Source organism: Xiphophorus maculatus, chromosome 11, assembly GCF_002775205.1.
Source record: "Xiphophorus maculatus strain JP 163 A chromosome 11, X_maculatus-5.0-male, whole genome shotgun sequence".
Classification (NCBI taxonomy): Eukaryota; Metazoa; Chordata; class Actinopteri; order Cyprinodontiformes; family Poeciliidae; genus Xiphophorus; species Xiphophorus maculatus.
The window spans coordinates 22741718-22763999 of NC_036453.1; the positions used below are offsets into that span (position 1 = coordinate 22741718).

The 22282-nt window shown below is 38.4% G+C and overlaps 1 protein-coding gene across 3 annotated transcripts in view; it reads left to right on the forward strand.

The window, feature by feature from the left end:
* The window catches only part of LOC102221836 (roundabout homolog 1-like), a 102781-nt gene that overhangs the window by 17556 nt on the left and 62943 nt on the right, over positions 1–22282 (forward strand). For all 3 annotated transcript variants that reach the window (XM_023342033.1, XM_023342034.1, XM_023342035.1), the window contains one exon: positions 20116–20442. In XM_023342033.1, the coding sequence (XP_023197801.1) occupies positions 20116–20442 (327 nt within the window). The remainder of the gene's footprint in view (positions 1–20115; positions 20443–22282) is intronic.

Genomic DNA, 22282 nt, shown 5'->3' on the forward strand with positions numbered 1-22282 from the left:
TTATGTTCGGATGAATTTGTCAAAATTCTTCTCGTTCTCCAACACGAAGCGTGCAGTTAATAAGCTTCAGGACATCGGCTTGTTTGGAAGGCATCTTAATGAGTGTGGATTTGTATGCTATGTTGGATAGTTTGTGTCATTCCTCTCTCTGGGCATCAAGTGTAGAATCCATTCAGAGGAGGGATGTTGGGTTTTGTTCAGATAGCAACTGCCTTCAGGCTTTAAGGATTTATAGTTTCTCCAGCAATCTCACAAGTTGATTGGACTTTGTTTCAGGTTTATAGACAGCCTTTGTGAAGATATGTGAAAAGGAATCAACTTTGATTACTTTGGCAGGCTCTGAGAACATTGGTGAAAGACAATCAACTTCTAAATTGAACACAGTCATTCATTGGGGGAAAATTCCTGTTAATTATTTTTAACGAAACCACCGGTGGCATAAATATTTGGTACGCCTGTTTTAATGCCTGCTTTTCCAAAAGGACATCTTTCCCTTAATTATTTCACAGGGTTGGACATAAAAAGCATGTTTGACCATTTCTCTGTAGATCATCCAGATCCTCTGCCTCCTTTTACTCAAAGTAAAGGTCAAATTGTATAAGAAATAACCTTTTAGTATGACTTTAAAGATAGTTACCAACCATGCCAAAATATTAATTTGAATCTACATATCTACAGTCTGATTTTGAAGACAAAAATGATGCCTTCACTGTCATTCGAAGGATTAGTAGAATCACTCATTATAAGAAAGCAAACAGTAATGCTAACTGAGCTGTGTTTAATTCAATTGTTTGCTTAAGAAAATGTTGCCCACCACGAACGGCTCAAGCGGAATAACCAGAACTGTATCCCATCCTCTCAAGTCCCTGCAGATGTTGCTGGAATTGCTTGGTTCTGCCTGAGTGTGCATGAATGCATACGTAATGGTGTTAGCGTAAGCTCGTTTTTTAATGAGTGTTTTCGGATCGCCTGCCGAAAGCTGTGATTCATGATTGCTTCCCTTGTTTACTCGCCGGGTTCCTCTGGAGCTGTGAGTGTGGTTGCTAACCTGGGGAGAATTAAGTTACTGGGAGCTCTGACAAGTGCCTGTGGGCCCGGAGTTCACAGGTCATCGCATCTTCCCAGAGACACCAGCACACATATGCGCACGCACGCACACCAGCACACACACACAGAGCCAAAGCGGCATTTACACGCCCCAGTCTTCATTTCGAGAGGGATCGATTGGCATCTGCTTGCTCGACAGAGGTAGCAGGTTCCTTGCCTGAAGGAGACTCCCTAAATCTGCTCTGCTCCCCCTCAAACCCTTTGCACATACTCTGGCTTAGTTCACATGTCTCAATTTCAGTTAAGCATTTCAAACTTTTCCACAGGCTGTCACTTTACAATCACAAACTTTGTGATATGAAAATGAATGTTTGTGAACAAGTACAAACACAGAAAACAAAAGTACGCATTTCTAACCACGCGGGTGAACTTGTAGATGATTAGAGCTGCAGAATTGAGAGAATAGTTAAACATTTTTCTATTTGCAAATATAAAGATTTATCCTAAATAATGGGCTAAATGATCTAAATGTGAAGATTTCGTCAGGTAGAGCAACACTTCTTGATTTCCTTTGATACAAATAAACAGTTGGATGGAATCAAAGATTCTGTGGTGACATCAGTTTTCAAGTCTTCACACAGATTCTCATTTGAGTTTAGGTCTGGACTTTGACTGGGCCATTCTAACACATTGGCATTCCACATTTGTCATGTGTCCCCATAGCTTGTTGCAAACTCCAAACAGGTTCGTAAAACTGTCTCTCAACAATGGGTTTGTTGTTACAACTCAAGCAGAAAGACCAGATTTGTGACGTTCCCGTTTAATAATTATAACAAATTCTCCCGCCTGAGCAGATTTCTAATTAATGCTATCTACACCTGACCAGTCACCTTAAGATGGACTTTAACCACTAATTTTGTGACCTCTAACGACTTTTGGTTACACTGCATTTCATTCCGCATTTTCTCCGAGTAAAGCACACTGGACACATCTGGAAGCCACACTTGTTTTCACATTTTTATTTGTGTATATGTTCCTTCCATCAATAAAATGCACAAGTTTGTGGTTTTGACATGCTGAGCGCTGCAGAGTTGTAAAATCTTTAGCTGCGCCTCTTTTGTTTCCACACCCACAACACCCAGGCACACACACAGGAAAAGCCCTAAATAGTGAAGCAATGGCTGCACTCGTGGACAGATGGACAGCAAAACGGCCTAAGCTTAGAAATCCTTGTGGGCTTGTGGTTTTCTCTTGCTTGTTTGTACTTCTTTCGCCTTTGTTTCCTGTTCTGAGGTCAGTGTCCAGCTACGTCTGTTTGCTAAGGCACTTGGGGTAATTGCTTGGTTAAATAAATCTGCTCTCCACAGTCTTGAGGTTTTATAAGCTACAGTAGCATTCTGCACTTGAATTATGTGTTTATTATGCAAATGCATCGTGTGCAATCCATTTAGCAGGCTCAAGCGTGGTTTCGCTCTTTCTTTTTTTTTTTTTCTTCATCTTGAAACAAAACATAGCTGCGCTTTTACTTCTCGACCTGTGCTAAAATGCTGCAGCCGTTGAAATGTGCTGCTTCTCATCAATAAAGGATTCAAAGTAATCAGGAGAAAGAGTATTTGGGAAGCCGTAAAGGTCACAGTAATGCGACCTCAGAGATGCTTCCTGCGAGTCATCTCTCCTCTCCAGCCAGGCGGCTAATAATCAATTGAATCAATATGCCTCCAGATAGATCTTCAGCAGTCTCTCGGTGTTCATGCTCAGGCGCATCGGGAAAATAGATGTGTTCTCATACATATCAATTAGGGCCGCTTTGACTGTTAAACCTAAGATTAGTTAGAATAACAACAAAGAATGCACGAGTGCAGCGAGAGAACACATCAGCGGCGCACATTATCCCTTCGCCGTTTCCTCGATCCTTCTCATCTTTCTCCTTCAGTTGTCTCCTTGTCATTACTGACAGGGTTCAAAGAGCTTTATGTGAAGACTGCCGCATAAAGAGCCGTTTCCCATCAGAGCATCTCTCACAGAAGAGCCCAAAACATGCATAATTTGCTTTAATTAGCACATCTATTATTAGGTAGTTTTTGAAATTTTATGCAATGGAATAGAATTAAGAAGATGAATCTGTGGGAAGGCAAGACTTGCAGGGTGGTAATGTTACATTTGGAATATTTTGACACTATTGCCTTTTACTAAAATAACAAATGCTCTTCATCCACTGTTGCTTGAATGACTATAACTGCCAGTTGACCAACTTAGCAATCACCTTACCAAGCAATCGTTGGGGAACAAGGTAAGTCAACTTTCTTGACAGGGTGTACATTTCCTGACATTCGTCTATCAACAGATGACTTACATAAAGTCATAAACGCATAAAATTGTGCTGCTTCTGTATCACCCAAAGATTTTATATAATTTGAATTCTGTTCTTTTTTTCTTTTAAATAAAATTCAGTCTGAGGCTTTAAATTTACACCTCTTGGCTTGTAGCATTCGAGTAAGCCTTGAGCTAACGGCGCAGGCAGGTGGATCAAAGGCAAATGTGAGAGCCATGCCCTCAGGACTGGCCTTGTGATTACAGGGATGACCATATAATATTACCTTCATTAAGCAAAGTTTGACATTGGAATGTAGACTCTCAAGGCACTTTGAGCGCTTTGACAGTAAGCCTCATTAGCAAGTGGAAGAGCACGTATAAGATGATATGCCCCGTGCACAGCTCTGCTTACAGCAATGTCCTCCACAAAGTCTTCATAGATCTTGGCCAAAAAAAAAAAAAAAAAATCTGAAAATATATTAAAGCTTCTGCAATAATTTGTACTTATTTTGAAATAATTTTCTGTAGTGCTTCTGTTTGCCTCTTTAAGATCAGAATATCAGAACTCATTCTCTCCAAGCCCATCAGAAAGGCTTTTTTTTTTTGAAGAAACAGTACGATGTACTGTTCTGAAAACCCATTCAGCTTTTTTTTTAATTCAGCGGTGATCTTTTTATCTCATGAAAAGAAAGTGTGAAAGTTTGATTGCACAACAAATATTAACATATTTTACTCATTACACGAAGACTGGCAACAAATTGTGTTTTCTAAAGATGTTAGGACACCACAGCCCCTAATAGCTAGTCTTACCCCTTAACTCACCTCTTTGTTGGAATTACTTCAGTGAGAACCTTCTTGTAGCTCTCTACCAAGCTCTGACAGCAGCCTGAGGAAACGTCACCTGACATTCTGCTAGACGTTGGAGGGCTTCACATCAGCCCACAGCATCTCAGTGAAATCAAGAGTCAGGCTTTCACTCAGCCCAGGATTTTTCATTTCTAAATCCTCAGGCAGGAATTGATGGATTGACAAGTTTGGGTTGCTGTAATTTTGCAGGACCCATTCTGCTTCATATTTATTATTTTCATCAATAGCGTCACATTTTCCTTAATTTCCTTAATGTTGGAGTCTATGATTGTGAACTGGTTTCAGCAAAGCATCCTCACACCGTGACACTTCCAACTCTATGCTTGGCAATAAAACTGATAGAAGATTCCTTTCTCATAACTACATGATTTATGCCAAACCTGTCCTCTGCTAAAATTCAGACTTCAGAATTTTAGAGAGCAAAGTTTTCTTTCTTGCACACGTCCGATGAAAATTAAACATGTGCAGTCTCTTTCTGATTCTCGAGGCATGTATTTGCAGACTTTTCTCAACTGTAGCAAGAGCCTGCTGTAGGTACCTAGTTGTAATTTTTGAGTTTCTGGAGACTTCCAAAGGTTAAGTTTGACCAGATGTGGTTACATTGGCAGGTGGAGACTGTTTTCCTTAAGGTGGAATAGCCAGTCACAAATTATTTTAAAAACAAGTTCATAAAAATCAGTAATTGTACTTCAGGGCATAAAAATAAACAATTTCCTGGAGGCCACTCATCAGAGGTATGTTTAATTTATTAAATAAAACAAAAAATATTTAAACAAATCTGATAGCACAAGTGAATATTAGTCCATTCATTTCTTTTATAGCCATGAGGAAGGTATTTACATTTGGAAGGTCTTTATTCTCTTTTATGGATCACACATGCAAAACCACTTTCAGTGGAAAAAATGAAAATTGATTTTAATAGCTATTCAAATAAGATATCTTTGCTGCTTTGCCCTCACCTTCACAAGGTTAACATGGATGCAGTAACATGAACATGCATATCACAGACAATGCCAGGATCGTTTATGTCACAAGTCAAAAGCAGCTTCTGATTTCTGCAGAGACACTTACAGAGGTGGATGACTGTGTCTCAAATCATCCAGATGTTTACTGATATGCAATAATTTATTTTGATGAATATGTTATAGATACAAAGTCTTATTAAAAAAAAATAGAAAAACCAATAGAATTCAAAATAATTTCATTCACTGTAGTTGGACCTGCGGTCATCATTTAACCTGATTATTCAATTCGGTTGCCCTCAAAACAGCTTAGTAGAGTGTCCATGGAAACGACATTGAACCCTCACCCCAACACAATTCCTTACAAATTATTTATCCATTTACCTTTACTAAATCATCTTATTTTACAGTCACAAATTTCATTGCAGTTTTTTTCCCTCATGCTTTATCCGATAGACCAGTACAAAGTTATAAGAACTGTTGTGTAAAATAGCACAGGGTTTTCAAAAGTCTATTATCCATTTGTATTCCGCTCGTAGCCACCCCGACCCCAAGTCAATACTTTAAACTTCACAATTTACTTACTGATTTTATTTACTTTACTACTTGGCTGGTGCAAATGGAAAATTGATGTCTGTAGGGAGGTTCAATTACTGGGAAAGTTCAAGTAATTTCAGAAGGTCCAGAAGTGGTAAGACCCTCTTCAGGGGTGTGTGGAGCCTTTATTCAGGAGTCTTCCATGCTAACATATGACATAAATTGCCTGTCCAAGTTCAAGTCCTAATTAAGGCAGTCAGATTTCCCTTTTCCCTCTGTAATTTCCCAAATATAGCCTGCCAAAGTATTATGAAGTGATATGCTCAACACGTACAGTACATGCCTTAAAGACTCTAGTGGTTACAGTCTGCTTGCACAGATTTATCAGAGATTGGATGCATCAGTGTTTCATGAATAAATTCTATGTTATATCTAAAAATATGGTTGAATTTAATATTATTTACCGCTGCACTCACATGATTGATTATATCTGTTGTAGTGAGCATAGCTTTTGACTATAGGGTAAACTTGATTTTTGCCTTTTTATTTATTTAAAGGTTTCAGATCTTTTGAATGAATGGACTTTTTTGAATGCTAAGCCAAGATAACCTGACTAAACACAAGTTACGTTTCCAAATGATTCGATTTATCAACAGAAAAAAGCTACCAAAACCAGAAAATAATGCTCTTCTTAAATTGTATTTGTATTTATTTATTTCTAACAGGTTTTAAAGAAACAAGTGAACAAGCAATAAGTAGGGAAAATATGTGCATACATAACCGAGAACATGAAATAATATTAACAGTGATAAAACACATTTTTGAGATAAGTTTTTTCTAGCCACAACCAAGCCTGAGTACATCTGGGCTGAAGAGACAAAAGTGGAACTTTTTGGAAAGCGTCCCATACATCTGTCATAAAACGTACACTGCATTTTAAGATTGGCATTCAAACAAAGAGGTGGTAGTGTGATGGTCTGGGACTGCTTTTCAGCAAAAGTCCTGAAGACCACTTCTCAATGGCTCAAAAGCTGAAAAGCATTAAAAAAAATTGCAGGTTTAAACTCTATTAGGATGCTGTGGCATACACTGAAATGGACAATTTATGCTAAAAGAAACTTCCAATGTGGCTGAATTAAAACAATTTTGCAGAGGACAGCGGAGAGCAGTTATTACAACCAGTTAAGTCTTAATTACTTACAATTTACATCTACAGTAAGTTTTTCACATACAGCCAGATGAATTTGAATAGTTTTTCAGCCTTGAGAAATGAAATTGACACTGAGAAAAAGGGAATTTGGTAAAAAAAAAAAAAAAAAAGAGATCAAATCTGAAAATAGGGCTTATACTTGTTCGATGCTCTGTATAGTATTAAATTCAATTATTTAGCTGTGTTATATAAAATGGCTGAGAATAATCCAATATATTGCAATAAAATATTATACCAATTCATTATAAATTGAGTTATACGTAAGATAAACATTAACTATAAAAACATGCTGAACAAAGATGTTGAGATCTTTCTGGTTTTGTATTTCATTTTCACATTTTCTCCACAGTCATTCTTAGTGTTCTCATTTTATTCCTCCTGATAGCCTAAGAGGCAAGCATGCATTTTCTTTTTTCTTATATGAATCACAGGGTGTACCCACCCAGCAGAATGAACTGCAGGCTCTTTGGATGGCTTATTATTGAAATTTGACAACAGTTGAGACTTTTACATCTGATCCTCAACCATGAAAAATGGTATAGATGAATATATTTATGTAAAAGCTTGTGCACTGACATTGGGGTGCATGTAGCGGCAGCTTACCGTCTCTTGTTTGTGAGGCTCACAGCATATTTGAAATATCAGAACAGGTCATTAGATTTATTTTTGTGGAACCAAATTCTAAGCTACTGATTATCTACAGGTCTGCTTATTTACAGCAATGGGCTAATTTGCATGTCTCCTGGCAGACTGCTTCAGTCATTATTGAAATGAGCTGGTTGTGCTTGTGCTTCCAGAACCGAGCAGCTTCAGGTCATCACCCACAGCAGCGGACACTCCCACAGGTGTTATTTAGGATTTGCAAACAGATGCTAATTTGCAGAGCTTGATAAATCTGCCTCTGCCTATCAACAGGCTTCTCTTTTTTTATTCATCATTTTTATCTGTCAGTTTGGTGCTCAAGTTGAAGTCTCTCTCTCTCTCCTCTTAGTGGGTCTCATTTATTAAAATATACGACATCTGAGTGCAGAGATGATCCTAGGGCAATTTCCAAGTTAAATTTATGAAACAGTGCAAACGCCAGTCAACAATCCTCGTTTACATACTATGTGACATACCATGGTAAAAAAAAAGACACATTTCTCCATAGTTTTTTTTTAGCCTTCCAGAGTGATCATTAATATTTATGTTATGAGCAGAGGTGACATCACGCCACATGTGAAAAAGCAGTTACAGTAAACCAGCTTTACTACCAAAACAAATTGATTATAAAGTTTGAAACTGCCTTTTAACATAGTAAATTATCATTGGCATGGTCAGCAGAGCTAGCTTTACAAAAACAGCAATCTCCATATATATTCCTGAGGGAATGTAGGCCCTTACCATAACTTAACGACTTTCAAAAGGTTTGTAGTATTCACAAATCCAATATGTGATACGGGAGACAGGTTAAAAATGTAATTAAAGCAAATTAAAATTAACAGCTTTCTTGTTCTGTTAGACTTCCTGTTGTCTAAAAAGTTTTACTCTGTTGGACTCTCGGATAATGCAGTTTCCTGTTTTAGTAGTACCATGCTTCTCATGCTAATCACAGGTAACATATCCTTCCTTTATCTTTTTACACTTCAACACTGCCACCGTGTATCTCCAAAAGTATAACTTTCTTTGCTTCTAAATGTAAATTTACACTGTTTAGTCAAATTCTAATGCTATCTTGATACCTTTTCAATAGATATTTAGCAACAGAAGTATAAAGAGATGTAATGGGTGAGCTATACTGTTGATTGACAACTAAAATGTGAAAAAGAAGCACATTTTATAAAATACTTCTATTTAAAGGTGAACTAAATATGATCATAGTAAAATGAAAGAACATCTATTAGGTTATGCATTCTTTCTACTTAGGTCTTTGCCGTTTGTGACTGGCTTTTTAATGACTAAATATATATAGCAGAAATCAATAAATGCAAAAGTAACTTTGCAATAATTCTTGAATAACAAACCGCATCTTGGCAAATTCAGTATCTGTTCTTCTTCTGTGAAGTTTCAGCGCCAAGCTCTGCCTGAGCGATAATCAATGTCGTGTACGACCACTTTTCTTTTCACTGAAGGTTTAATGGAGTGAAAATAAACCCCTTGGATTGTGTGCTGGCCTTTCCAGGGCACTTGTGCTCTCAGGTTCTTCTCATCACAAATAGAGGAGGTAAGCTTCAGACTATCATCCACCTCAGGTCATTTGCTCACCGCACTGAAGTGATATAACGCACAGCATACGGCAGATGGGGATTATTCTTCTCAAGAGTATTTCACTGTTAAAATAAAATGGGATTAGCCATAAAAGGCATGAGCATATTTTGTAATATGCTGAGCACGCTGCCTTTTAGTCCACTGTATTGAACTAAAAACGTTTTTAAGAGCCGCAATGAAATATTCTTAAATTCATACAAACTGGAGTGATAATAGCTGAAGGGTCCAATATGTTTGGTCCTCACTTTCTGTCACAGACAGCTTGATGGATTTGCTCTCTGGTTAAAGTGTCCCGATGACCTACTTGGCTCAGATGTTTATCATGCACCAGCAATGTTCCGGTTCGAGAGCACCCCGGGGACTTCTCGCTTGTTACCTTTCCAGTGAGCATTTAACAGATGGCCAACATTTTTTTTTTTTCTCATGGCATTGTAAAAAGAAAAAAAAAATCTGTTAGAACAAATGTGGTATTTTATTCAAAGACTAAGTCAATTATTCAGCCAGCAGTTACACTATGAATTCTACTCGCTAATAGTAAGTAACTTCTGGCTATCAAATCTGGCATTCAATAATACGGTATTACTTCTGAATGCAACAGAGCAATAATCAATAGTCACTTCTACGTCTGGTGAAATCAGTTGCCGAGCCTGTGGCTAAGCTTATAAGCATATTTCTTCAAGTTTACATTTCCCCTTAGCCTCATATCTTGCCCTAAACATCTGGGTGCTGCAGTTGGGAGGTGTTATCATGCACATGACCTTGGCTCGCCTCCCCAGAGGCTGCCTCATTTTGCTGCATTGTGCTGCTGGAAGGGCAGCGGGCAGAAAGGACTGTCTTACAGTATGGTCTAGTGTAACTAGAGTTATTCATAACTTGGGATTGGAAACACATGTTCAAACTCAGCTTAATGACGAAAATACAAGCGAAAGCGTGATTTCAGACACCTCGCTCTGGCCCTGAAACACTCGCATTCCTTCCCCCACATTCTTGACTGAATGACAGTGTTCTATGTTTCCACCTAATTGCAGTTTATTACAGCCTGAGAAAGAATGTGTGGTATTTATTGGTTCATTGTATTTCATGTTACAAATGAGTAAGTGTGTATATTTAGAGTATGTGTCTGCAGGAAATGAGAAAGAGAAATTGTTGACATTTAGTTAAATTGGCTTATTTGTTTTGCAATGTTATGAGATGTTTAAGAAGATGGATGTTACCTTCAAGTGTAATGAACAAAATCAGGCAGCGAGGTTCTGGTACTGGAAATAACTTGGAACCTTTAAAAGTCATGTGTAAAAGTTTAAAAAGGGGGTTACGTCCTCAAAGGAGCATTTTTTTATTTTTATTTTTTCTGGCTGTAGCTTCTGATTTGAAGATTCATGACATTGATAAAGGCTATGTTTTGCTAAAGCTGTGAGCCTAATACAACCAGATAAAATGCATTTTTGTACATATTTGTTTATGATCTCTAAATACCAAAATCCTAAGCGCTGTGTGGCTCAGTAGGTAGAGCTGGAGCACCAAATGCAAAGACTGTTGTTCTGGATTTGATTCCAGGTCTGTGACTATTTGCTGCATCTCTTCCTCTTCTCTCTTCACCCTTGTTCCTGTCAAATTGCTGCTCAATCGGGACCACAAGTGCCAAAAAAAAAGCTCAAAGTGCTCAATTCCAAAAACAGTGAAAAAGTAAATACTTTTTAAATTACTAGTGTTGCAACAAGTTATTTTCTCAGTAAAAGAAAAAAAAGAAAAATAGTAAAACTGACAGACAAGATATTGACGGTTGTGAGTCCTTTGAGAAATACGACAGTCTGTTAGCAATTAATGACACTGAAGATGGCATCTGGTTTTAAGCTTTCTCTCTGCTCTAAACTAAAAAGCAATTTGCATTTATTCGGAATTACGTAATTTGTAGTTCCAATCCTAATTTCTGATCCAACCAGAACTGAGTAGTTCTACACAAAACCGATCGTGCTATGCTCAGTATCAAATTCGCGAAACATCTGTTTTATAATGTGAAGGCTGTTTTGATATTAGAACTGTAGATGAAGACAAGCATGAAAATCAGAAGTAGACGAGTAGTCAAACCTAAAATGGAATATTCTGCGCCTCTCTTCAACGTTTTGGGAAACAGTTCCTTAGGTTTCCCAAAATGTTGTGACTTGTCGTTTCCACAAACCAAGTGTTGTGTATAGTTTAGTGAGCTGTGTGTGTTTTCACACCCCTACGTATATGTGATCAAATTGGCTTATGTTTAAATCTAATGTGTGACATGTTAGAGCTTTCTAATTTTTTCATTCAGTTTCTTAGAAAGAAGACACAACTTGCATCAACTGTTTAGTACCTGAGATTGAATCACAGGAAAAGTGATTTAAGTGTAGAGGCACTCAAATAAATAACATTTTTGTAACATCACTGTACGGATACCAAATTATAATATTGCCTTTAGATTGCTTTTCTTACAACCTGTTTTGTTTCTCATCAATTCTGAGGAGAGGACGGAGTAACTTCAGTGGAATACTTGATCTAAATGTGCCCCTGTATTGCATGGAAATTGGTGTCATTGCTACAAATGATAATATCCATTCAGATTGACTTTTTAAAAAAATTATATCGCACATCACGGGGGCTGTACAAGTTTCTTTTTACTTTAAAAGAAAATCTTTTATATTTTGTCAGGATTTTAGCTTAGTCATCATCATCATCATCATCATCATCATCATCATCATCATCATCATCATCATCATCATCATCATCATCATCATCACCAGGCTGCAAACTTTCCAACTGAAGATCCACTCTACACAATTTTGCTTGCATAACTCAGAGTTCTCTGGCAAAGACACCTTCAAAAAGTTTTTGTCAGACTACTAACAAACATGCTAATGCCAGACCATACCTGCCCATTTGCAAAGGGAGCGAGATAAGTGTAGATTAAAATATACATATATATTTTAGCCATTCGTCTGAACACACGATGTCACAAAGTGCCAGATATGAGGAAGTGTGGTGAAGCCCAGAGATCAAGTAACTCAACCTTACGTAACTACTAACAAAATCTGAAAACTGTCCACTTTGGGTCTGAGGGATTTATTGTTGGTAGTCATAATAATAACGATAAATGGAAGTTCTGTCAGCATACAGACAGCATATTATTCAGACAGGATATTCTTATAAACACCCATTTAAAGTCTTTTTTTCTCCTCCCGTCCAGGGGGTCTTTTTGTGGGCTCTAGTGTCCCTTATATGAAAGTAGGCTGACAGGAAAGGGAGAAGGAGCGGGGGGAAGACATGTGGTAAATGTCGCCGGGTCCGGGAATCGAACCCGCAACGGCCACATCGAGGACTCAAGGCCTCCAAACATGGGTTGCGCAATCCCCTACGCCACCACAGCGAGCTCATTAAAGTCTTTTTTATGTTTTTATTTTCTGAGTTGGAATTTTTCTAAAGCAGATGACCAAAATCATAAAACAGTAAGTGGTGTGAAAATGTTTTTGTTCCAGTGACTATCTCTCTCTTCCAACAACACTTTTTGATGTTGTTGGGCTCAATTGGTTTTACATGTCACTGGTGTCTCTGAAATGCTCTTTCAGCTCAAATCTCTCATGTGTCATTTTTCTTCTCTCGTTATCCTCCGTTATCCTTCCTTTATTGTTCCGGTGTGGTGCAACTTGACTTGCAAAACCACAGCCGTAACCACCGAAGCTTCTGGAAATCTCTGCTTGCTATTAAAAGTTTGCACTTTGATCAATGATGTAACCCTTGGTGTCTCAAAGAAGAGCGACTAAATGACCTTTGCAGCTTGAAAAAAGTGGGTTGCTTTAACAAGACGTTGTATTTATTGCTCTTCGCTAAGTCGCACAGAAAATCTCCATTCCTTTATTAGCTGATTCTGGCCTCTGCTTGGCAAAAAAATAAATAAAAGGCACTTACACTAAGGCATAAGATCTCTAAAAGCATGGCAGGTTGAAATTTAACCACCGCTGTGCCTCTCGTCTCAACAAAGCAGTCTGATTGTGTCAGTCAGCTTTTAGCAGCGTCAAAGGGTGACAGTATGTCTGGAGCATTCTAGCTTCATAAATGTCACCAACTGCTTTTCAATGACTGTCTTGTTTGGATAAACCACAAAGAGACAATTATGCACATTCTTTTAGGATTGCATCTATGAATCTGAGTAGATTTCTGAAACCCGGCTCTTCGTCGGTGCGTTCACATCAATACAATGTGAATGATCAATATGTGTGTCTTCCACAAAGGAAGTTAATGAGATAGTGAAGGGACATTCTGTTTCTGAATATGTCTATAGTTTGACACATTGGTTGTCTTCAGTGCGTTCTAAATATTGTTATGTTTTGAACTGCACCTGGGTGGGCTCATGTACGACCACCAGGACTGAGGAAAATTGCATTTGCTGTGTGAAATTATAGTGAGTAGGGTGATCATTTGTTTTTTCAAAAGCTGCCTTTTTCCTCTTCCTTTAATGTATGCCCTTATACTTTCTTCTCTGCGTTCCACTTTTACAGTTTGAATACCTATACTCAAAGGAATGTGTGTCTGTAATTTATTTTTACTCCTGTCTCATGCAGTTTTATTGTATTTGTTGATCATATCAAAATAGATGTGAGCTTGTATGGCAGAGACGAATGTAAGGTTTACACACCTCCCAGAATACTTGTGTCTAAAAATAGAATGATTTTGAGAAATCAGCTCCTGATCACAGCTGGCTGTTGTCTAGCTTAGTTCTGACTGTTGACCAGACAACTGGAAACCAAACAGTCCAATCGTTTTATGATCAGTGAATGCACCATAAACGTTACCAGATCATTCTGACAAAGGCACGTCTCTGTGTGGATACTGTTACTGAGTGAAGCAGATTCAAAGTTAATATTGTATTTTGTACAGCATGATGCATGTTATGTTCATAAATTGTGGGAGGAAGAGAGCAAGACTATAAATGGATAATAAGAAGGTTGATTGCGGTACAATAAAGATGGCTGGTTTTACCCTTAAGATCTTGTAACCGCTGTTGGTAGCAGAACATGGATTTGAAAATGTTTTTTTAGCCAAAAAGGAAGAATCTATTTAATATACATACAGAGACTACTTTTTGTTGCTCTCTTCACACAGTGGCATTCATCTTAGTAATTATTAATTGTGGACTACTCATAGGAGGAAGGCAGAAAAAAATATTTTTATGCTTTTCTTGTATATATCATATATACAGTACATATATCACTTAGAATGCAGTAATGATGAATCATGGTATTTGTGTTGGAGCTTCCAGTTTTATTATGAAAAACTGAAATTAAGCTCATTCTCCAATTTGCCACATAAAGATAGTTTTCGTCATACTTGGTTTTATGAAGACAAAAGATTTCGCTAAGCTCCTTTCTCACTGTCTTTCTCTAACCCACCCCATCAGTTCCACAAAACAACAGAACTGCATCAAACTGAAAAAAAGGAGACTTGTTCTGTTGTTGCAAATGTGCAACAAATTGCCTTTGGTTTGGAAGCATGTACCTCATTGTGCACCTGTGTGCATGTTTTTGCATACTGATTTCATGCTGGCTGCTGGCCCTTTGCAGATAAAGCCTGGTCTTTTGGGGGCCCACTTGTGGCAGACTGATATTGCCTTTCAGTAATGCCAAGGAGCTTAGGGACTTGTGCGGACCCCCAGGCATCAGTCCAACACAATTAAGAACAAGAAAAGCAGCATGTGTGCTGTAAACAGGGACCAAAGGCCACAGTCTCTGTCTTGTTTGTATTGTTCTGATACCTCTTTACTTGTCTAGACAGTGTGGAGAATTGTTCTGATATTAAATATTTACACTTCTTCCCTGCAGCTCTGTGGGCAATATTGACTGTCCTTTCTTTACTTTGGTGTCCAGAAAGGAGTTTTAATTTTCTTTAGGTATTTTAAAGTTATCGTGTACACCTATGTGATAGGATTCCACATTTTCTCCTTTGTCACTAACAGTGTGCAGAGTATTTTTTATTTTTTTTTGAGGGGCTTATCAAGTCTGCCTGGCGAATATTTACTTTAAGAATTACTATGAGTACCTAGAATTTTGGAGGTCTCTGTATAGAAAACAACAAGTTTGCAACTTTTCCCAAAATGATGTTACGTACGTTACATCTGTTGTACCCATTTTAAAATAAATATCTTACTCGTGATTGTATTCAGAGTGTCAGAACAAAGTAGTGGACCGCGATATTCGTGGGAGCTATAGATGGCATCCATGAATACTTGAGACCCCCTCCAAAAACACAAAATTGCTTTTTTTAATAGTTCAAACCAAACATATATCTCAGTGTGCCTTAAAATGCTCAGTTTTAAGCACTACAGCAGAAGCTAACGTCTACAGTTTTGATCTCTTCTTTTGAGGGGTACAGCCACTCAGTGCGAAGGAAAATGAATGGACCTTACCAAGCTCCGCCCACAACCGACCCACGTGGCCGCAAGTCTCACAAACAAAGCCTGGCAGCCATTGTTTCTATGTAAACATGACTCCACTAGTGCATCATTTCTACCGGATTTTCACAATATATCAGCTACTACAATGGACAGAGGAACTAACAAGTTCATGTCATTATCTGGGAGGAGGTTACTGGTTTCTCAGTCACAAGCTGGTTGCAAACCTGAGGCCAGCAGGTTTCAGGCAGTTATGGTAGATCTGAAATTTGGTTTGATGACGTCAATAAGAGAAGCTACAGACTGATAGGAGGAACCAAAGAGCTCTGTAAAGGTAAAGGCAAATCTTCTGAAGTTGGGATATAATTAATTTAATTTCACATAATAATCGCGGTAGAAGCCATTTGTTTGTTAAAATTTTATGAAATATATTTGTTCTATTTGATGTTTGTTGTGAATGACGTTTACTCACTACAGCGGCTGTAATGCGCCACAGCAAAGGGAAACTGTAATAGAGTGGTTTGTTGCCCCTAGTGGTAGGAATACAGATATACCTGTTCTAGGTATAGTTCTTAGTAGGCCAGCTGATTAGGTGGGGTTAGCCAGAAAACCTGTACTGTAGTGGCTGTTCTGTTCCTGCGTTCCACCATTAAAAAGACTTCGTCTCCACATTCCCTCTGCTTGTTCTTTCCAACCCCAGAATATCACAGAAACAAAGGTAAAATAACCCGAACAGGTGATCAACTCAAAACCACTCCTACCTTTTTACTCTCTCTCTCTCTCTGTAGTTTAAGCACACCTGTTACCGTGGCAACCGCCTGCTCCCCACAAGACGAGCAAAGATTACTTTAAAAACATAACATTCAGTTCGTTACGATATCAAGTTTCCAGGCTTGATATTTATTTCTCGATTATTAATCAGCGCTTCCCTGAACACAGCGATGGTTGATTGACTAGCTGTACTTGGTGCTAACGTGGCTAACACGAGTAACAGTTTAGTCCAAAGCCTTTTCTGCTAAAATAAAATCTTTAGTGTATGTCAGATACAGACACATTGCATATTGATCTGTTTAGCTAACGTAAGACTGTGTAGCAGACAGGCTTCAAGGTGTAGAAGTTGTATCAGTTCTGCCATTATGCTGTTCTTAGCTAACGGGAAGCTAAGTGTGTTTGTGAGACGGCCACACACGTGACCACGTAGAATGGGCATCAGCCAATGAAAAGCGGCCCCTGTGGTAAGGTCCATTGGCTGCTTCACAAATGCCAGCAAAAACCATATGGCTCCAAGTAGCTTTGCGCTTAGATATTTCAGCTACCTTAGCTGCATTATATTTTGAATGTTTTAGCAAAAATCTGCAAGTGTGTGAATTTTGAGCGAATAATTTGGAGTTACGTTCCTCATAAAAATCAGCGAACAGCTACGTACATCCACATACACTGACCTATGAATAGTCCACTGTAAATATTTTTTGGATGCCTTTGCTTAAAAAGCGTTTGTTAAACTTTGATTTTCATAAGAATGCACATTTTGATTTAAGCCAACCACTTATTGCATTGTAAAGGAAAGAATGCCAAAAATTATTAGTTATTTCAGATTCACGCAGAATCTTTCCTCAGCGGTCACACTGAGGAAAGCCGCCTTAAACCACCTTAATATTTAGACGAGTTTACAAATAACGAACATTTGACTTGCCATACCAGAAATATTATATTTACATATAAATATTTTGGTTGCAAAACCTGAAAATTTCTAACAGTGGGCCTATGCATGTATCTTACGCTCTTATTTTTTACTTGCGCTATGACATAGAAGGCTGCAACATAAGATCCTGTTTTCTTTTATCAGCTTCTGGAAAGCAGTAAATACACGTGTGAAAACACACAAGTGATTAACTACACCGCAAACCCTTCTCTCAGTTTGTAAGGTGTTATCAGTGTGGCTAAATGCCTGCGTGTGGGTATTACTGGGTGCAAAGGGAATGTAGGATTTCACCACTAGAGCATGGTAGGGATTATCTGCTTTCCAAGGCCACTGACACGTTACAGTCAGGCCCGGCTAAAAGCTGTGGAAGCTTCTGTTGTCAGCCCCATGGAAAGAACCAACATGTGTCCCAACAGTATTACATCAGATAAACAGCAAAAGCACTGCTGACATGGAATTACAATGCAGTAAGATGTGGAAACATGACATCTACAGTAATGTTTTCCTAAGTATCTTGTAGTATTTTGATTTGAATAAAACCTTTCTGTATTCAGAACTCAGTGTTTACTAAAAGTGCAATGATTAGACTTTCCCTGACCAATTTTTATTTCCAATATGCTTTAATAAGGGTTCTTTGTTCAATCAGATTTTCTCAAAAATTAAAAAAGTGCAAACATATAATGTATTCTTAGTGTTGCTGCACCTAATTAAAAGACAAATTGTAATTTTTTTGGAATTTGACCTTATGAATGCCACTCAGGACTGGCCATTGGATGTATACTAACTTGCTAGTTTAATAAATGCACCTATCCCATTGATTATTAACACAATTAGAAAATCTATGACTCACATGACAGCAACTCAATGCATTTAGGCATTTCAACATGCTGAAGATGACTTTCTGAAGCTCAAACTGACCATCAGAATGGGAAAAAATGGGAAATTTAAGGGATTTTGTCTGTTGATGCCTGACTGTTTGTTTTCACCTGCTGGGATCTTCACACACAACGATCTTTTTTGTTAACTTTCTTTACACACAATTAAGAGTGGTTTATTACCACGTATTGTTGTTTGTCCGTAATACGTTGATTCTCAAAGCACATGAGCAACCACACAAGAAGAAAACACCAGGTCAGACACAAGTCATCTAAAAACAAATAAAATGAAGCTGCACTTCACCAAAATCAGACAGTAACAGGTTGAATATGTCGTGTGGTCTAATAAGTCCTCATTTCAAATATGACATTCAGATAGGTGAGAATTTGATGTAAACGACATGAAAGCATGGCTTCAAACTATTAGTAGTTTGGGTTGCTGTTGGTGGTGTTATGGTAACGGGGATATTTGTTGTCACAGTTTGGGCCCCTTAGAACCAATGTAACCTTATTTAATCGCCCCATCCTGAGTATTGTTGGTGACCATACCCATCCCTTTATGAACCCAGTGCACCATCAACTATTTAGCTATTTCCAGCAGAAAAACAAGCCACATTACAAAGCACAAATCGCTTCTCTGTTCTCAAACATAATGTGGGTGTTGGTATACTCTAGCTCCCTCCTTAGTCACTTGATCTTAATCGAACAGAGGCCACTTGGGATGTTGTGGAATGAGAGATTTGCATTATGGAAGTGCAGCTGACAAATCTGCTGGAACTAAGTGATTCTACCATCTGATAGACTCCATGTCACAAAAAATGAAAGCAATTTCAAAAGCAAGAGGTGGTCAAATAATGGTATGAGCTAGTTGTACTTAACAAAGTGACCAGTGAGTGTGTTCACAAATGAAAAATTAGTTTCTGTCATTCGTTTTTAGCACTCTGTTGCACTTTTAGCCTTGTTTGGATTACAGTGAATGAAGGAAATTCCCGGCTTTAGGTAATGTTACAGAAAAATGAGAGGAAGAGATGGGTTGTGGGTGTTTACAGGATAGGAAGTGGCACAGTGTGAGAGGTTAACTGTGCTGGGGTGGGCTGGAAAGAGATGAATGCAATGTTAGATGTGCAGAGGCATCAGAGTTGTGTACCTGGAAGTCATTAGGGGGGTTTGTTTGTCCTCAGCCTCAGTGGGAATCCGCCTTGCACAGCTTCGTGGAGGGAGCGGATTGATTGACATCTCAGCAGTGAATCAGGGATTAAAGGGGATTTTGTGGTTGTTAGTGTTTGTGTGGTTGGAAGTATCGATTCATATTTCTATGTCTTATTTACAGGCTGTGGTGGAGTTGGGTTCAAATGCTGAAGGGGTATCGTGAGTGATAGAAGTGCATGAAAAATTTAGAGTTTAAGTTTACATAGGCGTGCAAAAATGAAAAGTTGGCTTTTCTTGGGAAAAGCTGAAGCAAAGGAAAACATCATTCCGTCAGAACAGTCATGCGTGATGCTTTTATCTTATTTAAATTCAGCCTTGGAGCTTTTCCAAAGCGGTATAAAGTTATATCATTATTGTTTTTCAAGGACATCTGTCTCATATTTTGAGACATATTGCTTCCTGAGAGATTCCACACATCATTACGTTTGTTGCTGAATTTTCTTTTACTGTAATTTACATTATCTGATGAGATTGTAGCTGCTAAAACAAAAGATTTAGATTATATTGCATGTTTATGTGGTAATTCTATTATCGAAGATGAATAATAGATCATTCATATTTCTTGTATTAATTGCCTTCTTCTCTTAGTCACCTTTACCAGGGGGATTATTTGGTATATTTCTTAATGGCTCTTAGTTGAGCCACGAAGAAACATTATCAGAGACTGATAACGGTTCTTTGTTCTACTTTAAAATACAGAATTAATACATAGTTAATTTCCCCATTTCCCTTTCTAGGGTCTCGTCTCCGACAGGAAGACTTCCCACCCCGGATTGTAGAGCACCCCTCTGACTTGATTGTGTCTAAAGGGGAACCAGCCACGCTCAACTGTAAGGCAGAGGGCCGTCCAACCCCGACAGTGGAATGGTATAAAGATGGCGAGCGCGTTGAGACGGACCGAGACAACCCGCGCTCCCACCGCATGCTGCTGCCCAGCGGATCCCTCTTCTTCCTGCGCATCGTTCACGGACGTCGGAGCAAGCCAGACGACGGCAGCTACGTCTGTGTGGCCCGAAATTATCTGGGCCAGGCGATCAGTCACAACGCATCCCTGGAAGTAGCTAGTAAGTTCCGCTGTTTTTTTTTTTTCTCTGATAGTGTTGACTTTAACCAGTTTTGTTTGAACACATTGACTGAAAATAGTCCTATAGAATAAATCTACACACACAAAAAAAAAAAAACGTTTAACATACAGCAGCATAGCGAGAACGTGCGAAAAATATCCTTTTCACATTTTTACAGTAAATAACATTTAAATCAATGTTGTTTATTGCGATTTATGATACACTGACACAAAGTAGTTCATAAACAAGAGTGACAATGTATACGACCAGTATATCGGGGCCACTATTCTGACTATTATTAACGTAATAGTCAGGGGTTTGATCCCTAACCTCGAGGTTATTGCTGCATGTCCAGCTTTTTCTCTCAAAATTATGTAAAATGTTGATATCTGGTGGTGTGAATATGGGTGTTACGCTTTTATTTAAAAACCTTGAAAGATCTCTTTGTTTCTTAGGGAGCTAAAGAAATAGCTGAATATATATTTGTTTCTTACTGTCTTGTCTATGAAAGAGAAATAAACCCTTGTTTTGATGAATTTATAGAGGGATAAAAAGCCTAACAGTGTTGATAAATCTGTATGCATTGGTCAATTTTATTTTATTTTAATAACATTAAAATTCACTTGATACTTGGCCAGAAATATCCAGACTCACACTGGATAGCTTTGACTAATGGCCACTGGTGCTTCAAAATCTAAAAAAAAAAAAAAAGGAAAACAAATTATGTTTATTTGTGTTTATCCCCTTTACTCTGATAGCCCCCGAATAAAAAAAAAACAAACAAACAAACAAAAAAAACATACAACAAGGGGATCCGTATAGTCCTCTCATGCTGTAATTTATCAGTGGTAATGAATGACCTCCTCATTCTGTTTTTACATTGTGTTTTGGAAACTGGCTCTGCTATTGCCATCTCAATAGTGGCAAGAAACCTTCCATTGTTAAAAGAACGTCCTGAAGTTTGCCACAGAGCATACATGTAAAAGAAGGTTCTCTGTTATTATGACAACAATATTAAACTTTTTGCCGAGATGCGAAACGCTGTGAGGACTCTTGTCTTCTGAAGGACTACGGACCTGGTCAAATTGCATGGAAAAACTAAAATGCAGGACAATCCTGGAAAAAAAAACAGAAGCTTGAGTGAACAAAAGAATTTCCTTGTGCAAAGGCCTACTATCCAGCAGGGCAACATGATAGCTTTCCTTCACAGTTATGAACTAATTTGTTTACACATAGCACAGACTTTAAAACTCCCTGGCCTTGTTGAGTCATAGCTATGCATGTGTAAAAGTGTGATGTGCTTCCAGTTGAATAGGTTTATGTCAACCAGGAATCCATCAGGTTGCTTACAGCTCTAATAAATGTCTATATGTTAAATGCAGTGATGGAAGGATGCCTTTAGAAAGGGCATAGAGCAAAAGGTCAGTATATGCAACCTTTGGAGAAATATCCTCAGCAAGAAGGCCACATGGGGATGATATCCCATTGGAGCAAAGGTTTTCCAAATCCGAAAACACTGGATAATAACACGCATAAAGAAGGCATTGATTGAGGGAGGTGTTAGTGACAAGGGTTAACAACCAGAGTCATGCCTGCGCACACAGCATACTTCTCCATCATTTACTGTCAAGCCTCCGCTTTGCTTAGCTGTGTCAGCTTACACAGCTTCAACCTCTTGGGTTTGCACCAAGGTTTTACAATAATGACAGCCCTCCAGTGTAAGTTTTACCTTTTGCATCATAATGAAGGCGATGGTCAAACTGTATCACAGTAATGCTAGATCAGCACTCCGACCTCGGAAGCCAAGGTCTCTGGGAGGCGGGGGGGAGAGTTTATTACT